The 26,898-nt window shown below is 42.8% G+C and overlaps 1 protein-coding gene across 1 annotated transcript; it reads left to right on the top strand.

The window, feature by feature from the left end:
* On the top strand, positions 1–21,838 carry LOC147894824 (coronatine-insensitive protein homolog 1a-like). The gene is made up of 3 exons (XM_087384782.1): positions 1–560; positions 19,698–20,199; positions 20,641–21,838. The coding sequence occupies exons 1-3, from the start codon at positions 61–63 to the stop codon at positions 21,400–21,402; spliced, it is 1,764 nt and encodes a 587-aa protein (XP_087240908.1). The 5' UTR covers positions 1–60; the 3' UTR covers positions 21,403–21,838.
* The last annotated feature ends 5,060 nt before the right edge of the window (positions 21,839–26,898 follow it).

Below are 26,898 nucleotides of genomic sequence, written 5' to 3'. Positions count from 1 at the left end.
GGTAGAAGGGCATCTGCTCTCTCTGCCTCTCCCTCTCCCTCTCCCTCTCCCACTAACACAATGCCCCGTCCCCCCCCCGCCATGGGTCACCGTGACCTCATGTCCGGCGATAACATTCCCGATTCCGCCCTCGAGAGCGTCTTCGCTTACATCGACGACCCCTCCGACCGTAGCTCCATCTCCCGCGTTTGCAAGAAGTGGTACAGCGTCGATAGTTGGACTCGCAAGGAGGTCACCATCGCCTGCTGCTATGCCACACAGCCTTCCACTCTATCCAAGCGCTTCAAAGCGCTGGAAGCTGTGAAATTGAAGGGCAAGCCCAGAGCTGCGATGTTTAAGCTCATACCGGACGACTGGGGCGGTTATGCAAAGCCTTGGGTCTCGGAAATCGCGGTGAACTGCCCGTGCTTGAAGTCCATCCATCTGAGGCGGATGATAGTTACTGACGAGGACCTGTTTACTCTTGCCAAAGAGCGGGGCCATATGCTGCAGGTTCTGAAGCTTGACAAATGTTCAGACTTTTCTACCACTGGTCTTGAGGCTATTTCTCGATCTTGCAGGTATAGTTTTCTTAGCCCTTTTCAATCTCTCTCTCTCATCTTGCAGGTAGAATAACGCGAGTGGCCAAATGTAATAATTGACCCTCATCTTTGGGTACCATCTGCTTATTGACTGCAATCTGCTTTCACTTTGGAATAGGACGCCTTTCTTCTAGGCCGCAAATTCACCACGCGTGTTCATGCGTTGTCTGCTCTCCTTGCTTTATTCGCCTATCGTTGTTGTCCAACGGCGTGAACCACCTGGAAGTTCAGTTTATGACGTGTGGGGGAGGGGAAGATTTCTCTCTCTTCAATTCTCAGTCAGCTGCCCTGTAAGGATAGTTTATGGCCAAATTCAGGTGTGAGGCTTGCTCAAGAAAACTAAAATTAAAAGAAGAATCACAATGTATTCAAACATAGATATCTAAAGTAGTGATGTTTGTCCAAGGGCACATGTGTTGTGCAAAGGCTACTCTTAGTCTGCCCATCATGTGTTCTATCCTTCACTCGTCAGTGGCAAAGAATATTTTTAGATGTTTTTAATTCGCTCTTCTCATTCAACTCTTTGTGCTCTTTGTGTGTTCTTGTACTGTCTCCACATTTGTTTTTTCATTATTAAGATTGATGATATATAAGCATATGAGTAACGTCTTGGGGACCTTTTCTTTCTTTCTATGCTCATCATATTCTTGTGTGATCATCAAATCGCTTTACTCTTATTTTTTCATAAATTGCATCGATGCTATTGGACATATTCGAGTCAAAATGGAATATGGATGAGGAAGGTATGCTAAATCTTGTTCAAGATGTCCTGGTAGTAGGCTTCATATCTCATCTTAGAGGGCGTAAACAAGTAGCAACTTTTATATTGGATGATAGTGGATTGCGAGGCAAACACATCGAAGCAAATGGTGTAAGATTCAGTGTTTGGATGGAGGGGTTATTGTTAGAAATCGACCAACAAGAGGGTACGCACAGCGGAAGATTGATAGAATAGCCTAGGAGCTCACACAGTGTGTGTGGGGAGTGGAATCACAAACTTCTTTAACTTATGTGCTTCACATAGATGTGCAGACTAGTACATAGACAATGATCCAGCTAGATATAGAAACCGCCCCTCGAGACAAATTCCCAACTTACCTGCTAGTTTTGGCGATATAAAATTGGCTCGGGCTCTAGTGTGAAAGAAGGTTAAATAAGTTTGGTCAAATACTTTGCCCCAAGCTCTGCATAACTCTGACTTATCATCATTCTGCCCCCCGCCAATCACATCAGGCATAAGTCCCGCACTTTGTTTTGATTTCTTACCCTTCTATTCGCTCTTCTGCTCCTCCTTTTCTTCAGTAGGCTGTTTCCTTTTCTTATTTGGGCATTCCCAAGATTGATGGCCTTCCTCCCTACAGTAAAAACATTTATTTTGCCTCATTAGGTCTCCCTTTTCCTCAAAAGTCAGCCTCTTGAACTTAGGCTGGCTCATCTTACGTCGCTGGCCTGCAAAAAAAGAAGCCTTAAAAGGCTTGCCACTCTTCTCGGTTTTGCATCCTTTGAACCCTGTGCTCCTCCCTTGCATAAGGGAATATGCCTTATTGGCATTTTCAATGAACTAGAGCATGTTTGACACCCTTGTCTTTGTACAATAGTCTCGGATCTCCTCTAGCTTTTGTACTTCTCTTTTTGTTCCGACAATGGTTACAAACCTGTAGGAACTAACATGCGATAAAGCTGCCCAAAACTTCCTGTTATAAGCCTCCAAATCGACACAATTCTCAGTGTCGAGTTTGTGCCATGCAGTCATCACCTCCACCTGAAAAGTGGTTGAAACCGGCCTCTAATCACTTAGAGGGTAGTGGAACTAAACCTTTAATCACTTCATCACTTATTTACAGCTCACAAAGCATATATCACAACCTTTAACCATTGCATGATCACCGTTTGGCATTTACCCATTTGTTCACAAACAAAACCACTGAAAAAGGGATGGAGGCTAGAAACATAGACAAGTGCACCCGATTGGCCCCAAACACCGTGGCGCCCCTTTCGGTATTTCTTTATATTTCACAGTGAAATGATTACAAGTTGCATCTAGGAGACCTTTCCTGCAACTGAGCACGCAGCTCCAATTCATCGAGCCTTCGCAAGGCTTTTAGCATAAAACACCATCACATAAGTGCACTTAACCCATAGGCTCAATCCAAAGGCATTCTCTTTTCCGAGCGCAATTCCATTGGCTGTCCAAATGCAATCACACGTCACTCAGCTGCACTCTCTTTGAGTGGTTTCCAAATGGCATTCGCAAAGCTTTTCAAAGCTCCAAAATAAAATCAGCAAAGTACTCAACCAAAGAATGACTCATGTAGCACTGCCTGGGCACTTGGGAACCAAGAAAGAGGCAGCACACGAGGCCCACGAATAGCTTATGGCAAAAAGAAATTGCAGCAGCAAAATCACAACTCACCAAGCCCTGAAAACTCGAACCAAGTCCTCAATTGCCAAGAGGACATAGTAGCCAATGCCCAATTGCATTCTCAGCCAAAGAGGAGTGCAAAGGCATGAAGAAAGAGCATTTACAAGAGACGACCAGCAAGAATTCCACTGAAAAATGCGAAAAGAAGCACTTCTGTCGCGAAGAAGTGGGAGTTCTTGGGCTCAAAAGAAGCGTGCTTCAGAGAGGAATGCATTGAGAAGGTTTTGGAGAAGTTTCATCGCCCAAAAGTCCTCCAAAACTGAGAAAAACCAGTCAACCAGCACGTGGGACCACTAGAAATCCAACAGAAAGTTGTAGCTTTGCAAGAGGAGAGGCCCAAGAGGCTGTAGAAGCAAAAAGGTCCAGAAAAAGCCACTTTTGCAAATTCGACCAGCAAAAGAAGTGCTCAGCTTTGCCCGTTCTACCAAACACACGGAGGGAAAAGCATATCACTGCGAAGGGGAGGCAGAGGGGAAGCCATTGGGCCAAACGGGAGTCGAGGAATTCAAATGGGTGAGGAGTTATGAAGAAAAATGGAATTCAGTTGAAGGAGGCTGAAAAACCAGTCCAAAATCTCAACAAAGGGAGAAGATGAGAGAGAAAACCACACATATGAAGTTTAGAAGGCCCAGGAAGGTCCAGGAATGGCAAAGGAGCATGTAGAAGGCACTAGAGCCACTTGGAACTCTAGGGGGCCCATGAAGGTACATGGCCCTCTAGGGGGTCCATTAAAAATGCCACGTCATCATTTCCCAACAACCACTCTTTTAATTCCTTGGAATGCCTTTGGGTCTAGGGATTAATTACGCTTATGTACTAGGCACCATGTCGCGTTTAATTACACATTATTAAGCCCACGCTTGGACTTTTAAAACCAAAGTTGTCACGGTCTTGTAGTACATTAAAGTACTTAGAATTTCATGCCCTCGTGATAGTGGTAGTCAGCCACGAGGCTGCAAATACTTGCTTAAATCCAACCCAAGTATCCCCTACAAGAGCAAATTAGTCCACCACTGCAAAATGTAGCCTTTAAGAAGGTGGCGGCCTTTCTGATCTTGGAAACTTCAGTGAAGTTCCCTCCTAAATAAGCAGCATCAAATTGCTGATAAGCAGCGTCAAATTGCTGCAGGAAGGTCAGAGCCTTCAACCTATCCTGCATCCCATTAAACGTTTCAAACTTTACACCCGAACCTCCTTCTTTGAACTCCTTTGCTTTGCCTCTCGGGGCCAAATTGTCATAGATTGGTGGCTGCAAAAATGGTAGCTGCATCATATTACCCATGCTCTATGCCGTTTTCCATTTCCTTCAGAGGTCCGGGTCCCATAGGTGGCATCCAAAACATTCCCATAGGATTTCCCATGCCTCCTGTGGCATAATGTTTGGCTGTCCATTACGTGGCTCAGCACTAGACTGCTGACTATGTGCTTTCTTCTTTTTCTTCTTATCCTTCTTTGGAGGATTAAGGAGTTCCGAATACAGGGTTCTGAGTGAGCTGAGTAAACATATCCATTGTGCTTGCCAACTGTGCTCTCAGCATGGCATCTCCCTCGTCTTCTTCGTCCTGTTCAGGCTGAACATGATTTTCTTCCTGATCCTGCTGTCCAAAGACTTGCTGCCCATAAGCTTGCAGTCCAAAAGCTTGTTGTCCGAAAGCTTGTTGTCCGAAAACCTGTTGCCCAAAAGGTGGTTGTTTCTGAATTTGCTCCATCCCCAAGGGATTCTTGTTCTTGAGATTCTTGTGACTCTTCTTGAGAATATTCATCCCCAAGGGATTCTTGTTCTTCGGCTTATCTATTAGTCTTCCACGTGTAATTCCTCGGCTTATCTATCAATCTTCCTCGGCTTATCTATGAATCTTCCACGTGTAATTCCTCAGCTTATCTATCAATGCTTGCTGGAAACCTTGCCCAGATCTGCCCTTTCCATCTGTGGACAGCCTCTACTAGATCTGCCCTCCATGGTGGCTCTCCTTTGCCAAGGATCTCCTCTCTCTCTCTCTCTCTCTCTCTCTCTCTCTGTGTGCCCATGTGGCAGCCCCATGTCCCATCCTATCATTCTATGGTCCATGCCCCCGATGCACTCCTCATATGGGGGCTCACAGGTGGGGAGGTGACCAACCCTAATCCAACACTCTCTTTCACCGACCCACGTTGGCCCGACCCAAATTCGTCGATGAAGATGCTCCAATATCTCCCGTGTCCTAGCCCTCTGGAACAGTTTGAACTTGATGGCACAACCACCTTCAATCTCGAACCTGCCTTCTAACTTGCGCATTCCAAGTGCCATTATTCTCCAAGTTCCAACTATCCCCTCTGTCCTGTAATCATTGCAGTCTTAAAACTACTATAGCTTTGGGGGAGCATCTCTTGCAACAGCCTTGCCATCCTGGTCGAGCTTGTCCTTTGACCAACCGCCATCAGCTGATCCTGCACCATGTTCATCTTGGTGATGTGTTCTTATACGAATCCCCTTCATCCATCCTCATGCCATATAGCTCTATCTCAAGGTCCAAGTTGAGCTCATACATATCCCTCAATGTTGTCCAGGCCTCAAATGAAGAGTCCGCCATCTGTATGTGAGGAAGCACCATATCCGTCGTCGTACCCACAATGATAGCCAAGGCCTTTGCATCTCAGATCTACCATGACCTCACTAAAAGAGGATTTGTTGGTGTCGGCACTGTTTCTATCGTCGATGTGGTGGCTTGAGGCAGCTCTGTCCCCATGCAATCCTCCACGACTCCCTCAACACCAAGTGGCTCCGAACCCTTATTTTCTACAGTGGGTAATTGTTCCTGTTGAGCTTGCTTGTCTCACTAAAATTTGGGATTTGATATTTGTTGGCCATGATAATGAACATAAGAGGTAAAGAGTTTAGAGTGTCGTACACGTGCCTGAACCTGAGCCTCCCATGTGGGTACAATCCTTAAGATGCCTGTTTGAACCTGAGCCTCCCACCTAGGTACAATCCAGACATTGAAGCTACTTCCTCCGAACAATGATTCAAGGTCGTCCTTCAGCAAGGTCAGGGCCTTCAAGCTCAGCGTCCCTAGACTTCCATCAAGGCTTTGATACCATGTTAGAAAAATGAAATCCCACTAAAGGGTATCCCACAATGGAAGACTGATAGATGAGCCCAAGAATTACACACGGAAGTGTTTCCATTCATGTGTGAGAATAGACAGTGCATCTGAGCCAAATATAGAAGCAACTATTTTTGCCCGTCCACAAATTGGGCACAATACAAAAATGTTCTTCTACTATATGCCTGGCACCTCTAGATCTCTGAGCCCGCATGCTCCATTGGGCTTATGTAGACTCTTTCTCCAAAGATAATAGTTCCCAGGGAACGTTTTAGGAAGGGGGAACGGGGGAACGGCAGGAACAGGAACACCACGTCATATGACACATCATCATATGGCATAAAACTATACTAGAATCCATAGAAGGCGGTCTACTCTTGACCTAGGAGTATGTAAGCATGAGGGGAAATGAGTTGAAGCTCCAAAGGGAGAAATGGATAGCAAAATTGAAAAATAGTTAGATATCCTGCAAGACCTTATGATCCTCACTTAACACTCCTTGTCCACCCTTAATTGATTTGCTGAATGAGTTATATCTCTAGGTAAGCTTGATCAGCTTCCCCTCCTGTCCCGTTTCCAACCTAGTAAATGCACCAACTTCTCCAAGATCAACCGAATCCATGTTCTCCATCTTTTCATTCTAGGTATTCAACTCCCTACCTTTCATAAGAGAAAAATCCATTGAATATTTTTGAGCTTTAAGCTTTGGAATGTCTCTTTAGCTATGCTTCGAGTATGTGGATAACCAAATGGTATCCCTAATATATGAGAGGACCAGTTCTGTAAACAAAAAACTTCAAAATTTATTTAAAAATGATTTTAAAAGGGCAGAAACGTTCCTGTTACCAGAAGAACGCGTCCCAGAAACGTTCCCTGGTGTTCCCTCTTTCTCAGTTGTTCCACACACGTCCTGGAATGTGCCTCTCTCTAGAACGACGTTCTCCTGTTCCATGAAGGGGGAACGGCGTTCCCTGGTAACTATGCCAAATATTCCTTCCACCTTGCTGTCCGGAAAGCCAGCCTCGGTGGGCAACTCTTGCTGAGCTAAGTCTGCAGGTATTTAGCCCAACTCACCTCCTGATAAGGCCCAACTGCTGCTGCTATTGCTGCTCCTTCCTGCTTTTCAGAGGCTGAATGAGGCCCTTAGGGACCCCTTTTATAGGGCTGCAGCTCCTGCCAAAAAACCGACCCAACTGGCCGACTTTTCCTGCCCCTACCAGCCAACTGGAGGGGGAGGGCTATAAGTAGCCCCTCAGGGCTCCTTTCCTGGCTTTGGCTTGCCCTGCCTGTGTTAGAATTATAGATATAATTCAGCAGTGACCAATGTAATTTAATAAGCTAGTTAGGGGCACTTTTCCCTCTTTAAGAGGTTTTTCCCCCTAACCGCAGTTAGTTCACTAACTATGGTTAGTGACTACTAAGGTTTTGTCACTAGGACAAAACCTTCTCTCTAACTTTTTAGTTGTACTCTTTTACACTCTTCTATTGCAACTCAGCTCTCAAGCTTTCAGCTCTCAAGTTCACTCTCTCTTGCTCTCTCTCTCTCTCCCCAAACTCTCACATTTGGTATCAGAGCAGGTTGATCATGCTCCCTACTCCTTCCTCGTTCAGCTCCAGCCTACAGCCCACGCTCCTACTGCCGCTCCTGCTGCTACATCCCGTCCGTACAACTCGAAGCAAGAAAAACGATTGTCCGTACAGTCCGTACAACTGTACGGATTCCGTACCCTGCATGTACATGCGTCATCGCCATTCGTACCTGTCGTACCGTCTTGCATCAGCGTCAGTGCAGCGCTGTACAGCAAGTATTGCACCATCGTCGCCGTACAGTCTGAGTTCGCCGTACGCACTTGCGCGTACTTGCTTCCGTACTTGCCGTACCTGCTTCCGTACTTGCAATCTCGTCGCCGTGCATACTCGCCATCCAGCTGTACCTGTCTGTGCCGTACTTCCGTACTGCACACCTGCATCAACCATTCCCTACAGTTGTATTGCAGGTGTATGGATTTCGTACAGGGTTTATTGTGCAGGTTTCCTTCATCTGCAGGTGATCTTTGGCAGGCACATTTTGCGGACAGCCATTGTTTGGCTCAGTTTTTTGGAGTACATTTGGGGCATCCTATTTGTTGCAGACATTGCAATCAATTTGCAGCTGTTGAAGAAATTCGGAGTTGCACTTGGAGCAAACATTGCAGACATATCTGCAGATTTGGTCTGAAATTTGGGGCTTTCTGCTGAAATTGCAAAATTTGGGGCTTTCTGAGCTTTTGCCCCTTTCTGGTTGCAATTTCAAGCTCGAAATTTGGGGCTTTTGATCAATTTGCCCCTTTCCGGTTGCAATTTCGGGCCTATTTTGGGGCTTTTGTGTTGGGAGAGCAATTTTTGGAGATTTCAGTTCATACTGCCTTTCTTGAAGTGTTTTGCAGCACTTTTGGCAGATTCTGAGAGTTTTTGATGCTTGGACAGATTTCCGACAGTGCAAGTGCAGAAATCTGAGTTGCATTTACAGCCAGTGCTTGGCTGTGTTTTTTGGGAGTTGTGCATTTCATTCCCAGTAAGGGAATTCAGTTTTGTATCTGCTTAAATCTCTTTCTCAGATATGGCCCAGCAAAATCAGAATGACTTCCAGTTCGGCGGTCTTTCACAGGAAGACAAGTTGGATGGTACCAACTACTCCCTTTGGAGTTTTATGGTACGAAATATTCTGATTTCTCGCAATTTATGGGATTATGTGAATGGGGGTGAGATCCGATCAGCAGGTATGGCACCTAATACCCCTCCTCAGCAAGGAGGTGGAAGAGGTCGTGCATAGGGTGCAGCTGCAGAACAAGTTGGTGGTGCAGCTATAGCCACTACTCCAGAGCAGAAGAGATGGGATTCACGGGATGCCTTAGCTTTGTCATGCATCTCTCTTTCAGTGAAAAGATTTATCATTCCGCATATCCGGTCGTGTAAGACCTGGAAGGCAGCATGGGATATCTTAGAAAGCATGTATGCGGCCCGGAATGATGCAAGGGTATCTTTCTTGAAAAGAGAGTAAAGTAATACACATATGGAAGAGGGTGACTCCATGTCAGTCCACCTCACAAAGCTACAGGATCTCAGAGAGCAATTATTGAACATAGATGAGATTATTCCTAATTCAGAGATGATTACTACCACTCTGAATTCTCTTCCTGAGTCTTATCTCAGCTTTCATACCTGGCTGAACTTATCATTGAGGGGGGGTGCAAATCCTCTCACTTTTCATGAGTTGAGAGGACTTCTGCTTCAGGAAGAGCATACCAGGAAAAACTTGGCTTCACGTGCAGGTGAACAAGCTATGCTCTCAAAGTTTAAGTCAAAAACAAAGGGACAGGCAAAGACATCAGTAAATCAGCCTTCCAGTGGGTCAGGACAGCCTTCACAAAAGGCTAAAAATGATGCAAGTAAGCCCAAGAAGAAGGGTTTTTGTCATTACTGCAAAAAGCCAGGTCATCACATTGCAGAATGCAGGAAAAGGCTTGCAAAAGAGAAGAAAAACAGCTCCGGTATGGCTGTTTCAGATTCAGCTCCACATGCCTCTGACAGTGGGGATGCTACAGCCAACTTTGTTGGATAGGATTATGCCTTTTTATATTGCATTTCCGATTCTAGGCTGGCTGCTCCAGATGCTCGGGATAGTACAGCCACTTGTAATGATGATACACATATGCATTTTTGACTTGCAGTTATGACTCTTCTACGGATTTCAGTGTCCACTCTTAACAGAGCTGGATTTTAGGTCATCTTTGAGGATGACAAATGTGCTGTCCGAGACAGGGAAAATGATTATGCCTTAAGATTATCTTGTACTTTGCTGCGTGGGCTTTTTCAGCTTGATCTTTTTGAGAAAAGAGCAGCCCATGCTCTTGCAGTTTCTACCCCTACTGCTGCCATGCAGAATGCAGAATTATGGCATGCCCGATATAGCCACATGCATTATAACAGCTTGATGACACTTCAGAAGCACTCTATGGTTGATGCATTGCCACCTCTTGAGATACCTCCTCCACATGCCTGTGAAGGGTGCCTTTCAGGCAAGATGCATAGATTCCCCTTCAAAAAGGATGGTTCAGTTAAAGCTGTCCGCAAATTACAGCTTATACACAGTGATGTCTGTGGTCCCATGAGGACTCCATCATTGGGTGGTCATCTCTACTTTGTTACCTTTATTGATGATTACTCCAATTTCACTTGGGTCTTTGGGCTGAAGTGCAAAAAATCAGAAGTGTTCATGGTGTTTAAACATTTTTCAGCCATGGTTGAAAATGAAACCGGACTCAAGATACAGACATTGCGCACAGATAGAGGTGGGGAATACTTGTGTGCAGATTTTGATGCTTTTCTGAAAGGCAAGGGTATTGTGCATCAACTCACAGTGAGGTTGACCCCTCAGCAAAATGGCAAAGCTGAGAGGAAAAATAGAACTCTTATGGAGATGGACAGATGTATGCTGAAAAGCAAACACATGCCTCACAAATTCTGGCTTGAAGGTCTGATGTGTGCCAACTACATTTTAAATCGGGCTCCCACTAAGGCTTTGAAAACAAAAACTCCCTATGAGGTCTGGAATGGGAGAAAGCCTTCAGTGGATCATTTCCGAGTCTTTGGATGCCTTGCATATGCCCATGTGCCAGTTGAATTTAGACACAAGTTGTCAGATAAGGCAATTAAGTGCATATTTGTTGGGTACAGTGCAGAAAGCAAGGGGTACCGTCTCTACAATCCTGCTACACGCAAGATCATTGTCAGTAGAGATGTGATATTTGCAGAAAATTCAGCTCACACTCAGGCTGAATTTCATATGCCTTCTTCTTCAGAGGATGTTTTTGAGGGGTTGCTACCCATTGCCTTGGGTTCCCCTGCTGATATATCTGATGCAAATCAGAATTTACAGCCACCTCCGGATGCTTCAGTTCAGCCACAGGATGTCTTGCTACCTCCATAGGCAGCGGAACAGGTAGTGCAGTAAGAAATTGCAGACATACATGCAGCAAAAACAGTCCCAAACTGGCTGTTACAGACTCTCAAGGAGAGTAAAATTGATGCTCCATTACCTGGCAGGACTTGCAGTGCAACAAGGCACATGGAAGGTGCTGATTCAGTGGAATCAGCATATGCAGGTACTCTTCTTGATGAGGAAGAGCCTGCAACATTCGAAGGAGCAAAGGACAATGTGCATTGGATGAATGCCATGCACGATGAGTTGCAGTCCATTGAAAAAAATCGGACTTGGGATGTTGTAGACTTGCCACCAGGTAAACATGCCGTTGGCACACAATGGGTTTTCAAGGTCAAACGGAAGCGAGATGGCTCCATTGACAGATACAAGGCAAGGCTGGTTGCTAAAGGCTATGCTTAGAAAAAGGGCATAGATTATGAGGAGACATTTGCTCCTACATCCCGGATGACCACCATCCGATCTGTTATTGCAATGGCTGCACATTTTGAGTGGAATGTTCATCAGTTGGACATAAAAACAGCCTTCTTAAATGGAGAGTTGCTGGAAGAGATGTATGTCAAACAACCTACAGGCTTTGAAATTACAGCAAATGCACTTCAGGTATGCAAGCTAAACAAAGCTTTGTATGGGCTGAAACAGGCCCCTCGTGCATGGATGCCAAGATTCATGCCTTTTTGACCAGCAAGGGGCTGCACAAGAGTCCTACTGAGAGCACCCTCTACATCAAGATGGATGGGGGGGAAATTTTAGTCATCCTTCTTTATGTCGATGACTTACTGCTCACAGGGTCCAATGAAGATAAAATTGCAGATTTCAAAGCTGATTTGCAGACCACCTTTGACATGTCAGATTTGGGGCTGCTTCACTTTTATTTGGGGATCCAGTTCTCTCAAGAGAGACGTGGCACTGTTATGTCTCAGTCCAAGTATGTGCAGAAACTCTTGGACATATTTAACATGCATGATTGTAAGCCCATAGTCACTCCCATGGAGCCGGGGCTGAAACTGACAATGCATGATGTAGGAGAATCAGTTGATGCCACATCTTGCAGCCAGGATGTTGGATGCCTCATATATCTCTGCAACACTAGACCTGATATTCAGTTTGCAGTGCTCATGTGAGCAGGTACATGCACAGCCCAAAAACTATGCATTGACAGGCAGTTAAAGCGCATCTTCCGTTATTTACAGGGCACGAAGTCTTTTGGCTTGTTATTTCCCAGGGGGGGTGACTTGCAGATGCATGCCTACAGTGATTTAGATTGGGCTAGTGATTATGACACTAGGCAGTCCACTAGTGGCAATTGTTTCTTTTTGGGTAAATCTTGCATTTCCTGGCTGAGCAAGAAACAATCTATAGTGGCTACCTCATCATGTGAAGCTGAGTACAGGGCAGCTTTCACAGCAACAGTTGAATGTGTATGGCTGCAACGTCTATTTGCTGATCTGCATCTGTCTTTGGAGGGTCCTTCTCCAATTCTCACTGATTGTCAGAGTGCCATTGCAGTGGCAAAGAATCCAGTGTTTCATGCTCGCACGAAGCACATTGAGGTTCACTATCACTACGTCAGAGAGAAGCTGCATACAGGAGAGATCAGTATGATCTTTGTGTCCACACATGACAACGTTGCAGATATTTTCACCAAAGCACTACCACGTGAAAAGTTTGAGGCATTTCGCAGTGCCCTGAACTTATATCCGTTTGGTGATTGATCAGCCTTGTACATGACATTGGCACTGCAGGGGGGTGTTAGAATTATAGATATAATTCAGCAATGACCAATGTAATTTAATAAGCTAGTTAGGGGCACTTTTCCCTCTTTAAGAGGTTTTTCCCCCTAACCGCAGTTAGTTCACTAACTATGGTTAGTGACTACTAAGGTTTTGCGCCTAGGACAAAACCTTATCTCTAACTTTTCAGTTGTACTCTTTTACACTCTTCTATTGCAACTCAGCTCTCAAGCTTTCAGCTCTCAAGTTCACTCTCTCTTGCTCTCTCTCTCTCTTCCCAAACTCTCACAGCCTGGCCACGTGGCTTCCAGCCACCGACCCAGGCAGCTCCAGCCTTATATACCTGTCCCAAACGGCCCATAGGCCTTCCAAAGCTTGTTGAACCTGTGCGCCTTCTTCCTGCCTCTGTTCTGCACCATTCCAGCCTCCGGAATTGCTCCAGAAATGCCCGTACGGTCTGCTGTATTGTCCAGAACCTTTGCTGATGTGAGTGCCTTATCATCCACGCAGTCCTTGCTTGCTGGAAACCTGCCCAGATCTGCCCTTTCCATCTGTGGACAGCCTCTACCAGATCTGCCCTCCATGGTAGCTCTCCTCTGCTAGGGATCTCCTCTCTCTCTCTTTGCTGCCCACATGGCAGCCCATGTGCTGCCCATGTGGCACCCCCATGTCCCGTCCTATCATTCTATGGTCCACCCCCCCGATGCACTCCTCATATGGGGGCTCATAGGTCGGGAGGTGACGAACCCTAATTCAACAATTGAAACATTTCAACTCAGCCTAAATACTTTGGAACTCTCCTTTCAAGCATTTTCCAGCTTGCTCCTTAATATTCTTGGACGTAAAAGTCTCCACCTTTAGAATAGTCATCCAAAAGCGATCGAATTGTTTCTCTCTATCGGTGTCCAAAGTTATCCCGTTTCTGAGTAAGAATTGCTCTGGAGATAAGAATTGCTGCTAAAGTTACTCTTGAATCCTTGCCAAGTCATTGCAATGATCCCAAGAGTTTGATATCATAAGGTGGCTGAGTCTTTAAGCACGAGAGTTGTAAAATTCAGCTCTACTCTTTTTGATGGTGTAAAAGAATTATCTAGGTTCTGCGTTCTTTCAAATAAGACCTTTGGCTTGTAATTTGTATTATACTTCGTCATCTAGACGTGCTTCTCTTTTAATTTAATCCGTTGGTCTCAGATATGACATCGTCAATGTCCACTAGACTCCAAGGCAATGTTGATGAAGTAAGAGACCTTGATCTAAACCTTCTTATACGCTTATCTCTTTCTCTCTTTTGCTTCTTTCTTTCTTCAAACTCCTCTGCTTTGCTCCTCTTCAAACATTTTTTCAATACCTCTAAATCTGAATGTTTTGGGCTCATAGTTACTATGGAACATGCTCGCCAACAGGCCACCAACCTCTAGAAACCTTAAGAGTTGTAGTGAACTTAAAACACTCCACTGTTGAGCTTAGAATTCATAAGATTTGAAATTACAACTCAAAACACTACTAGTCGACATAAATAAATCATGATGATAGATGAATCATGAATGAGTCTGGATAAGACTTTGCCAAAATGGCATACATAGGAAAAGCTGTAAGAGGCAATCTTTTGAGATCAATTTGGATACAAGAAAAAGAGACCTTCTAGAAAGCTACATGCATGATACATCTACACCTTGACCCATGTCATCCACCCGAATCTAAATTTGTAGCATTATGTTGTTGCCTTCTTGTTCATCATCTCCATTATCTCCCTTATCTCCATAATAATGTGAACAAGTATTGTACACATATATAAAAATACTCACTTTTTAATATTTGATACCTTTGATGCAAGCAAAATAACATGGTTGTATTTGTGTTCGAATTAGGTTGTCTATCAACCAATGGTGGATAACAATAGGTGGTGGCATATCATACCTATAATGCCATGTTCCAAAGTGATGTATAGTACATTTACTAATATGGAGCGTATGGAGGATGATCATGGCCATGGAGGTGATGATGATCGTGATACGAGAGAGGAGGATGATCGTGAGATATGACACTGCCCCAGTGTTTTGCAATAGAGGAGGAAATCTCCCCCTGTAATTTGGATTATACCAACAATTGGTGCTCTCGTGATTTCTTTTAACACAAAACTCACATTTAGGCTTCTCAAATGAAGCGGCCTCTAACAATACCATACTGTTTGATATTTTTCTCTAACTTCTCAGATCTCATGAAGAGGATTTGACTTTTTTTTAAGACTTCAAGCTCTCCTTAGATTTCCATTTCTTCGTTTGCTTCTTTTGTTTACGTTTTGTCTTCTTGTCTTCATTATTGGAATCATCTGAATCATCATCATTGGACTCAGAATCCATATCTTCATTTTCGCTATTTGTGTGAGAGTCTCCATTCGAATCTATGTTTGAATCAGCATTTTATGTTTCCTTCCTTCTATTCTTTTTGGATTTTCTTTTGGTCACACTAACTCTTCGTTCAGCTCGTTGTGCGACTTCTACCATATTGTCAAAATCATTAGCTCTTGATAGGGTGTCTGTCAAAGTGCAGTGCTTTGATGATGTAAAGCCAGCACTTAAGAGTGCAACATCTCCACAACAAAGAGCAGCATATAGAAAAAAGAGAGAATTTTATCATGGACTTGTTCGGCATTCTAGAGTAAAAAGTCCCTCCAGGACAAGGCAGTCGTGGGCAAAATTATGGGCCTCACACCCACAAGGAGACAAGTGAGAGAGTGGATCCAGGTGAGCTTGGCACTAGAGGGCAACCACATTCAGGAGGTCACCATCTATATGGAAGAGGCATCTTCCTCATCTAGCTGAGCTCCCTCGCTATTGCCTTGACACTTGTTGAGCAGAGCCCTATCCTCCTTGGCCCACATTTGGTGTACCTCTTCCCTTGGTACCACGGCTTTACAGTGGAGGAGACACGACATGTTCCCCGATTCCCGATTATGCTCCGCTTCCGAGGGCTCCGAAGGGAATACAGAGCCATTCTCCCCTCCATTGGTAGAGCGTTTGGCACGGTGGTGGAGTCCCCACCAGATTCGGCAACATCAATGGTAGTAGATGACGGAGTCCCCACGATAAAAATGGTGGTTGAGAGTCGAGAGTCCCTCCCAGATTTGATCCTCCTCGAGACGCTTAAGAGAGGTACACTTCGTTAGTGAGTGGACATTTCTGGGTTAATGTGTGGCTCATCACCATCCATAAGCTTTATCAAAAAGATGATGGGCTTCACTATTTCCTTCCATGCCTCCCACTCATGATAAACAACAAGCTGCCTATTGAAGACATTCCAACATGATGAAGTTCTAGTCAAAATGTGTCTCTAAATACTTCAAGAGAGTTTGTAAAATTTGTTATATTAAGGGCATGCATTGCTTTTACTTCTTTATTAGTGGTATTTTGAACATGAAATTATTGGAAGATTTGTTGTGTGGACAGCACTTTTTGTTGTTCCTCAGCTTTATAAATTCCCCCTTCCCTAGAGAAAAGGACTTTCTATTAAAAGTCACAAGTATCCTCCTCAACTAGCACAAATATATTGGATTTCGGATCAATGATGCACATGCACTAGGATGAAGGACAAGTATGTAGGAACAGTTTGCCTCGATTATGGAGAACATTAGGAGAAAGTTGCTCTATTAGAGCTCCACCACTCTAGACTTCACCTCCACAGCTCTTGTGGTGAGCCATATTCTATTCACTCTACAATATGGAGATCCAAATGCAAACAAGGGCTATAGATGGGCCTCAAACTTTTACCTCTCAGTCACTCTTAGTTATACACTCATAGCCACTCGAGACAGGATCCATGGCTTCTCATACTCGCCATGCCCACGAGAGCTTCTTTCATGACAGAGACGGACCATCATTTATTTTTTGCATACACTACCACAAGGCCTTCGACATGGCATTTTAACTCTCTGTATTTGTTCCAAAGCCCTCATTTCTTTTCTACATGATTTTGTAATAGGCTCACATGTGATTTTATTCTTGAATGTGTATTTTGGTAAAGTTTAATTTTTGTCCCCCCAAAAAAAAGTCAATTTTAATGTGTTAAGAGAATTTGGACTCCTAAAGGTTCTTCTAAAATCCAAGACTCCTTTCTTTACCAGACAAAATTACTCTAAAGCTTCATGAAAGGTCTCTAGGAATATACTTATATAGCTGTGTCGTCCACAAGCATAGAGTTGAGAAGCTGCTCATTGTTTTAGATGGGAAGAGATTCTAGTAATCAATGTTTGTGAGTGGAGGAAATGACTCATCACCTCAGCTACATGAAGGTAAAGGCAAGAGGGGAGCCTTGGCAGATGAATATCTGCAATCTATCTCCTTTGCTACCTTGAGTACTTGGCTTTGAGCTGAATGGTAAATAGAAGATACACCTAAGATCCACTTCTCAGACAAGAATAAACATCTTAGAGTTCCTTGTAAGAAGACCTTGTCCTTGATGACTCTCCTTGGCCCACTCAATACTTGCCAAGACAAGAAGATGCTTTCAAATATACTATTGCCTTCTAGAGAGCCTTCTACGGGTCATGTATAAGGTCAGAGTGGAGAGGTTGAAATTTGAGGCTTCTGAGAGACAAGGGGCATGACATTGCTATCCTAAATCTCGTAAAAGGCCGAAGGGATGGGTAGCCCGTATGGAATCTCATTGAGCAATCAAACAAGTAGCCCGAGCTCTTTGGCATGCCATCGTTGTTGATCCGTAGGGGGCTATTAGGTGCTCTCGGTTGTGCCTAGACAATCTGGGCTTGCTGCCCACCACCTCTTCCAGCACCTCCTTGAGGTGGATTCTGAACTTTGTCACCTGGGCGAGTGTCGTCCCGTTTGACATAACTCCACAAGCTTTTGGTCACAACCACATTTTTCACTATAAAGCTCCATAGAGAATAGTTGGTACCATCCAGCATATTCTCCTGGGCCAGAACCCTAAGAACATCATTGATCTTAAAAGAATATAAGTTGAAATCCGCCCCCCAAAAAAAAAACTGCAAATGCACTAGAAGCAGCCTGCAAATTCTTGCAGAAGTGCAACTAGACCTGCAAATTTCTCAACAAGACTTTATTTTTTGCAAAAGCCCAAAGTGCTGACTCAAATTGAGTCCAAATTCATGGAAAATGGCCCAAATCAGCAAATGATCCACAAATCTGCAAAAGCTCCAAGTTTTTTACCAAGTTGTCAAAGTTGATGCCAATACCTGCAAATGACAACCGCTGGCACGAAGGCCTGCAATGGAGAAGTCCTTATGCAAAAGCTCTAAAATTTAGGTGGGAATTTCAATCCAAATTAGTGTAATCTCCAACCATAGCAACTCAATACTTGCAAATGAGCAAGCATAGCAGAAAAGACCCAAATTTCACCTAAATGATGGAGCAACAAATGCAAAAATAGGCATGGGCTGAAGTAGTTTGATGGTCAATGGGTTTGAAGCAGATGTACGACTATTGAGTGGATTTCAAAGATGTATAACTGTAGAAGCACAGGTTTTGATCGGAGCAGATCTTGTATGGCTGTGCGGCCTCCTAGAGCAGGTGATGAATGGAGCAAAGGCGCACTGACAGTGACGACTATGGGCTGGTCAGTGGGTGGATGGCACCTTAGTCGGGTCATTGAACAGAGCGGCTACGCTCTTGTAGATTGTGACGGAGGTCGATGTTGGAACTTGGAAGGTCTGTAAGTTGGAGGCAGTGACAAAGCAGGTCTTTGAGATGGCATACATAACTGTGGAAGCGCACTAAATAGAACAGTCTGACGGCTCTAGTTTTTGTTTTCTGTCCCAACCCAGGGCGAATGATTACATCAACAACCAAGGGCCACTTCCACTCTTACTTCATTGTGCATTGGGCCAGCTCCTGTCTTTACCTGTTGAGATTTTTCCTTGAAAGGAAGATGTTTGCTGGAGATCTTCTCTTGAAGCAGAACTACCTTGAGCTCATAGAGGAGCAAGGCTTTGATACCAATTTCTAAGGTTTTGGGGTAGAGGAGGATAGAGAGTGGAGTAGAACACGGTTGTGGAGAGTACAAGAAAGCTATGATGTACAAGTCCAAAATGAAGTTATATACCTCTAACATAAAGGCTAACTACAAGTCCAAAATGAAGTTATATACCTCCTAATTGGAGGTAAAGTGCCTCAGGGGGTGTTCTCACCACAAACACTATAAAAAAACATCATTATGTAAATTCCATGGAAAGGAAGTGATTTTGTATATGAATAAATGTTTAAATAATTATGTCTTTGCTTATGTTCTAGTCTTATGAGGATATACCTTCTATGAAATGATGTACAAGAGATAAGCTAACCGTGAGGTGCTTATAAAGGAAAACCCAGCTGCCTCGCAGCCTGCTTCTGTGTGTCTTGGCTCATTGCCTATGGTAACCCGGGAATAGGTGTTCCTAAGCTTCTCCTATGAATTGCATGTGAGATTATATCGAAAGTTTGCATCAAGTTGTGGCCTGCTGATCTTGCGATAATTTGTTATCCACCTTTAGTTGTGTGTGCCCATTTAAGCTATGTTTTCTACTTTGCCTGCTTAGATCAATTCTTTGGGAGAGACTGAAATGAAATTAGATCTATTTTCTACTTTGCCTGGTTTAGATCTATGTCTTTTTGGACAGTTTTTTGGAAACTTTTTCCTTTGGTACCTTTGTTTATATGCTTGTACACATGTGGTTTCTTTGATGACATTGGTGGTGGAATATCAGAGTAGTTTGTCATATTTTATCTTGGGGTGACTGCTCTGGCATACACTTAGCAGTCTCTATTTTGCTTTTAGAGGATGAGTTTTGCATGTTCCCTGAAGATCGATAGATTTATGGGTTTCATCTATTTGGTGAAGAGCTTTGAATGTTTTACTTCTCTTGTGTACTCGTGTATGCATCTTCAGATCCTTGAGAGTTCTTTTTCTGGATGAAAGCCCTATTGAAGATCATGGGGGGAAGTGGCTGCATGAACTTGCTCTACACAACTCATCGCTGGAAGTGCTCAATTTTTCTGGAACAGAACTGCAAAATATCAGCATGGTTGATCTAGTAACCTTGGCAGTGAATTGCAAATCTTTGACGTCGTTGAAATTGAATGAGCTGGAGTTAGAAAACCTAACAGAGCTTCTTAGTAGAACGGCCACTCTGAAGGAGCTAGGAGGAGTTTCAGTTGGATCTGCTAATGGTGGCGATCAGAAGCAATGCACAGCAATCAGTTTGCCAACAAGTTTAACTTCTCTTGTTGGTCTTTATTACATGGGTGCTGATGAGGGAGATGAAACTGTGAACTCAATCATTCAACCCATTGCATCAGGCTTGAGGAAGATTGATTTGCAGTGTGCTTTTCTTAGCGTGGATGGTCATTGCCACCTTTTGGGCTACTGTTCAAACCTTGAGACTTTGGAGGTACCATCTTGGCCATCTCAAATAGCTGCTGTCTGGATTCCATTCTGTAGCTATCAATTTCTTTCAACCAGAATAACACTTCTATTCCTTAGTCATTCCAGGGCTACAAGAAGCTAGATCTTACGTTTTTAAAGTCCAAATCCATCAATATTTAACCTTTAGTACGTTATAATCTTGGTATGGACTTTCTTCTTATAGTGCTATGTGTTTTTTTAATTTTTATCTATTTTCCTTTTCTGACTAAATATTTACAATGCCATGGAGCACTCTTTTTAATACTGCCCCTGTAATAATTTAAAGTGATCACAGGCACCAATTATTGCTTAGGGTTTTCCTAATGTTCAGTTTTAGTGCTGGAAATATTCTCCTCCTTTTTGGTTCCTTTTTTTGGAGAATGTAAGATCTGTGCATTATGACTCTGAAGGAGAGTGCTTGTAACAGGTGTTTAATGCTATTGGCGATGAGGGCCTTGAAGTCATAGCAAATAATTGTAAGAATCTTCGTAGGCTTCGTGTGGAACGTGGAGATAAAGATGTCCAACAGGGTTTTGTCACTCAAAAGGGTCTGATATCTGTTGCGTCAAACTGCCATTACCTTGAATACATTGCAGCATATGTTTCAGATATAAATAATGCCACACTCATGACCATAGCTCAAAACTGTCCAAAATTGAAGGATTTTCGTTTAGTATTACTAGATGAAGACAATGATGTCTCAGAGTTCCCTCTTGATGAGGGAGTCAGGGCTCTAATGCAAGGATGTCCTGAGATACATCGTTTTGCATTGTACTTGAGGCCTGGCTTCTTAACTGACAGTGGAATGGCACAAATAGGAAAGTATGGGCGGAAGCTGAGGTGGGCACTGCTAGGGTTATTAGGTGAGACTGATATGGGACTCAGCCTTCTTGCGGATGGTTGCCCTAGCCTTGAGAGGCTTGAAATCCGAGATTGTATTTTTAGTGAGGCAGGAATCGCAGCATCAGTCTCCAAGATGGACTTGTTGAAGTACATTTGGGTACAAGGTTATAAGTCAACAGGTACTGGGCAGGACTTGTTACCCATGAAATGTGCTTGCTGGAATGTAGAATTCATGCCCCCAGTCGAAGATCCAGAAGGTGAGGAGCAACCAGCACAATTCCTAGCATACCGCTCTTTGGCAGGAAGGCGAACGGATTGTCCAGCAACAGTCAGTTGCCTTGACTGATTTTCTGTGGCCGTACAGAAACTGGATTTTGGGCGAGATGCCTCAAGGAAAGAGTCTTATCTACTTTGTACTGTTTGATGTTCTGTTGTACGATTACAAAATGCCTGGGTTGAATTCAAAGGTTAAGGCTGCTGTGGATTTGCCTTGAATGCTGGTGTACTGATTTGGAAGGAGCTGGGAAAAGGATTCCCATGAGCCAGTATTTCATCCATCCCTATTCAAGCAGCTGGGGAAATGGTCATCCTGAAAGTGAGGGCCTTGAGCTATGAACCTTTTCTGTATAATATGTCGGCTAGTTTTTCTCAAACCTCATCTGTGTATGTAAGAGAACATGTGGGACATGCACTTGGAAATCGGCCTTGCATTCTGTTTAACAGGTGTGCTTGTAAAATATTTGCAACCTTACTTCAAATGTCAGTAATTGTTTTTATTGCTACGGGTTCTCTTTCCTTGCTACCCTCAAACGCAGAGGTAATTATTCTTTCAATTTCAGAATTGTACTTTCTCCTTTGATGCATCTTCCGAAGCTCAGGCTTTTTACCCTTAAATTTGGCTTAAATGGTTTCTGATTTTACTTTCCTCCGAATGCTCTGAGTTTTTTGTAGAAATGGAAAATATTTTTTGGCCTTGGCTTACGAGTATTCTTTTGAATCTTCATGTTATGAATCCCTGCAGTATGTATGCACGTGTATTAGTTCTGAAAAAGGTTTGTAATGTGTGGGCATACTTTAGTTCAGAGCAGATGCTCCAAACAGTGAGATGTTTGTTCACAGTAAAGAGATGAGAAACTGAATTTGTCTCAGCTGAAAATATCATATTCTTTGTTTGTACCTTTGCTGCTAGCCACTACTCCAAGCTTTATGCCTGTACGTTGATCCACATTGGTTGAAGCCTTATCTCTTTACTTGTATCTCTTCACAACAAATGCATAATCCGATCACCTTAGCTCGATCAAAGACCCTTTTATGGAAAATCAATCATATGATTCTTGAGAGTTCCTACCAATACTAAAGAATCAACCATGATCTCAACCTTCAAAGCGGCATGAACCACTGATCTCAATTTTGTGGGTTCAAACATGTCTAACTCATGGTAGATAAATCTTTAAAGGTGGTACCGAAAGCTTTCAAGCTTGCTCTTGCTTTGACTCATGCTTAAATGTCTCACAATGCAAGACTAAATCTCACAAGTCTGGTACACAAGGATTTTAAATAAAAACTCAAACTCTATTGAGATATGACATCCTTAAATTCCATAACTTGCAACCACAAAGAAATCGAACCCTCCAAGAGGAGCCACAAGGTTCATCTTGCACCTTGCCTAATCTTCCATGTATAAAGTAACCAAATTGTGAATTTGAGAAAAATGCACCTCATACAACCAACGATAGTGTATTGGGTGGATAATTAAAAAATTAGAATAAAAGAAAAGAATGATTGAAGAACAATTGAAGATTTTGTGTGCCTACTCCTAGCTAAATGCATCCCCGATTGAAGAAGTTTGTTTAGTCTTGCAAATTACCTATAAAAACTATTGATAACATGAATGCTTTAAATACTCTGGGAAAATCAATCATATGATTCTTGAGAGTTCCTACCAATACCGAAGAATCAACCATGATCTCAATCTTCAATGCCGCATGAACTAGTGATCTCAATTTTGTGGGTTCAAACATGTCTAACTCATGGTAGATAAATCTATAAAGGTGGTACCGAAAGCTTTCAAGCTTGCTCTTGCTTTGACTCATGCTTAAATGTCTCACAATGCAAGACTTAATCTCACAAGTCTGGTACACAAGGATTTTAAATAAGAATTCAAATTCTATTGAGATATGACATCCTTAAATTCCATATCTTGCAACCACAAAGAAATTGAACCCTAAGAAAAAGAATGTGATAAAATATAAATTGAACCCTAATGTGGGTTGCCCAAAGTCCATAAAAACTATTCAAATAGATGGCCGCACTGGTATCAGAGCTAGGTTGCCCTTTGCTCCTACACACCTCCCCTCATCTCTCGTACCCTTTTGGACAAGTTGTCACAAAGAAATCAAATTTTGATGCAAAAAAGGTTGCCATCTACGCTTGCTTTTTAATTTAACACCTCAATTTTTGCATGTCGAGAGCTCTTGGAGCTGCTCCTCAATTGGTTGACACCACCTACAATGAAAGTGCCACTTTTGGAGCTGATTCCGTGGCAGCTTCATTTGAAATATTTGATTTGGGTTTGTTAAACTATCATTCACGGATCCAATCTATGCAAACAAATGAAGGCATTGTGCTCAAACAGTCAAAATACATTTATGAAGTGCTACAAAGTTCAATCTTTCAGGACTTTAAGTCTATTTGAACTCCCATGGAGCGGGCCCAAGTTGAGATTGTCCATGCATGATGTAAGTAACCTTTTGATGTTGTTGTATACACTCAAGCTATTGGATGCCTAGCAATATCCATCCAGATATTCGATCCGTGTATTCTAGTTAAGCAGCTATATGCACAATGCAAAGACACAACATTGGTGTGTTGGAGGGCATGTTTTCAAATACTTGCAATGCCGTCATCCTCTTGGTTTTTTCTATGCTAGAGGAGTTCACTTTTATTTGCACGCTTTCAATGATTCAAATCGGGTTGGGGATTATGATACTAGACCATGGATTACATATTCACATAATCACGTGCACTTTCAGCATGAATTATGTACGTGAACATCTTTTTTTGAAAGGACGCCAAACCTTCCCATTTTGAATAAACAAGAAATTGGCAAACTATCATCAGTATTTTTGTCAATACCATCAATAGATGGTAGATCTACGACTAAAAAACAACATATTACTACTAGTAGAATTATTACGACTGCCAACAAATGTGATGGTGTCGACAATAAAGATGGTAAAAGACTATATCATTGGTACTGTTGTTATTACAAATGATATAGGATCCATATTGCCGGTAACAATATCTTTATTGCTTGTATAGAGATGTTACATGGAGTTGGTACAACCGCGGTGACCTTATCACCGTGCCTATGTAAAGAATCCATCCGTGCTCCTACTATTGCACCTATGTAAGCAACCCCTGGGATTTTTTGGCTTTAGATTTGAAAGATAAATTTCCCTCTTGTCTTAAGCCCCACCCAAGGCTTGGCCTAAAGAGTGGTTCCTAGTCCCTGTGCCCACAAGGCATGAGGCTAAATGGGACTATGTCTCAAATGCAGCTACTTGGACTCCCTTGAAGGACGAGTTGATTTTTGTCTCTCATTTTTTTGCATGCATTCTATATCATGCACTATATGTTGCATACCACAATTTGCATAAACACGTGGATTTTGTACATGTAGCTATAGTATGCAATTCGCAAACTTTCGGACATTTTTTCTTGTGAGATGGAATGTTACGATCGCTCTTAGCACAAGCATGCTTTGTTAACAAAGGCACAACATAACTAGTTAACCATGTGCATTGAAAGTAGTTATTAGAGCATATAAATAGCATGTTTAAGAGAGAGATGGACGCCACAATAGAGCATGTAGGTAGGTTTCATAATTTGAAGAGCAAGTTTTATAGAGCACATGAAGACATTACTAGAAGTAGATGCCCAAACCCATGTGCTTGTTAGCATTATAAAATGGGAGCCTGATGCATTGCTTTGGATTAAATCCATCATTGACAAGTTTACACATAGTTTGGAAAATCGTGTCCTACATAGATGAGGACAACCTATTAGATAAACTGATAGATAGTCCATAGGTCCCAAATTTAATCATTTTATCGAGCCATATCTCTTTCTTTATGATAAACGTCACAAAAGTAACATTTTTTATGTGACTAGCTCATTGTTGTAGCTTTTGGGTGTCGCCTTGTTGTGCCTTGTCTTTCAAGATGACAATGTCTCCTCCATTCTAGCTTTGTTTTAGAACCAAGCATTTTAGAACTTTATGGAACAATTGACTTACGCACTTTGTATGATCACAACTTGCTCCTCTGTAGTCCCAAATATTAATGTCGATGACTTCTTCTAATTCTCAGTCATGAGGGTCTTCTTGTCCGATGGTAGGACTCTACAAAGCCCATATTGCATTCCATCGTTTGATCTATGATACACGGGCAACGTCGACAAATGATGATCTTTATAACCCAATGGTATGTTGCCAAGCAATACAAGGGCACTACCAAGACTCATAGGCGAGAAGTAGGAAGAGAGATGGCCATGCAAATAGCACATCTTATCCTTGTTCGAGTCATTGTTGCTACCCGAGAGAAGCCCTCTAGACCATCATGCCATACTTGAATGGTGGGAGCCTTCTCAAATTTTCCTCAAGCTCTCATTGAACGAAGGGTCATCATGCATTACGTTGATGCACACGTGAAGCGAGGAGCAAAGATTAGGGTGCGTACAAAAGACAAACTAGAGGATGCACTCAAAGGAGAAGACGTGGTGTAGAGAACCAACTTCTCTTGTGCCAATGTGCACCATGTAATCCATGCTCTCCTCGTTGGACTAGCGCTTGCATCAAGCCCAATGGTTCCATACAAACTTTGCATCAAGCCCAATGGTTTCATACAAACTTAACACCCTGACAACATCTTGCTCGATTTTACTTCAAATGTTGCATAACGAGTTGGAATCAGATTAGGGAATGGCATAAGATATTTTACAAAATCATAGAAAGGTATATCAAGTTGGAATCATTGATTAGGAAATGGCATAAGATATTTTAGAGAAGCATAGAAAGGCCTTTTGGAAAAATGAAGGGATTGCAGGACCAAAGTGATAAGGATTAAGGACAATGAATTTTCCAAAGCAAGCAAGATTATTCTAAAAAACATTGGCTTGCACCAGGGTTATAAGTTTTTGCACTACAAGGGCAATACAATTCACAATCCGATGTGTTTGCTTCTTGGTTGAATTATCACTTAAATGGTGCAATTTTCTTTGATGCCCATAAATATTTCTGTGGGGATATTTGCATGCCTAACCAATCACTTTTGTAATCCTTAGTGTTAACACATTGATCATAACATGATGGCAAAACACCCATCCGAGAGGATCACTTGAAGATGCAATGCAAGCCTTGTTATTGGCTATGTGGCTCATTGAAGAGATGAACCTTGGTCTAAAGCTTTGCGGAGTAATACAAATTCTGTTTACATACATTTATTTTTCGATGATGTAATAAACCAAAGTTGAAGTCTCGTTTTTAAGCTAAAATTTGCATAATACATCACATCATGTAGCATCGTCATTCATCACATCATGTTGCATCATCATGTATCAAGTAAGCATGCAATCCTCATAACCAAATTATGAAATATTGCTTCCAAGCAATTGCTATACATTAGGGGAGAATTGGGGTCTTCAAAGGGCCCCCAATTAGTGTTTCCTAATTTCAATGGGAGTGCTCCTTTTTGTGGGGCAATGCCATGCTGAGGTGGAGGGTGGGCAGACCTGGAAACATCCCCTATTGGCTACTTCTCTTACATCGGGGACCACTCAAACC

This window comes from Dipteris shenzhenensis, chromosome 14 (genome assembly GCF_047967505.1).
Source record: "Dipteris shenzhenensis isolate YYH24624 ecotype China chromosome 14, Dip_SZ_1.0, whole genome shotgun sequence".
Classification (NCBI taxonomy): domain Eukaryota; kingdom Viridiplantae; phylum Streptophyta; class Polypodiopsida; order Gleicheniales; family Dipteridaceae; genus Dipteris; species Dipteris shenzhenensis.
Note: the sequence above shows the minus strand (reverse complement) of the source record. Positions and strands in the feature narration are given on the sequence as shown.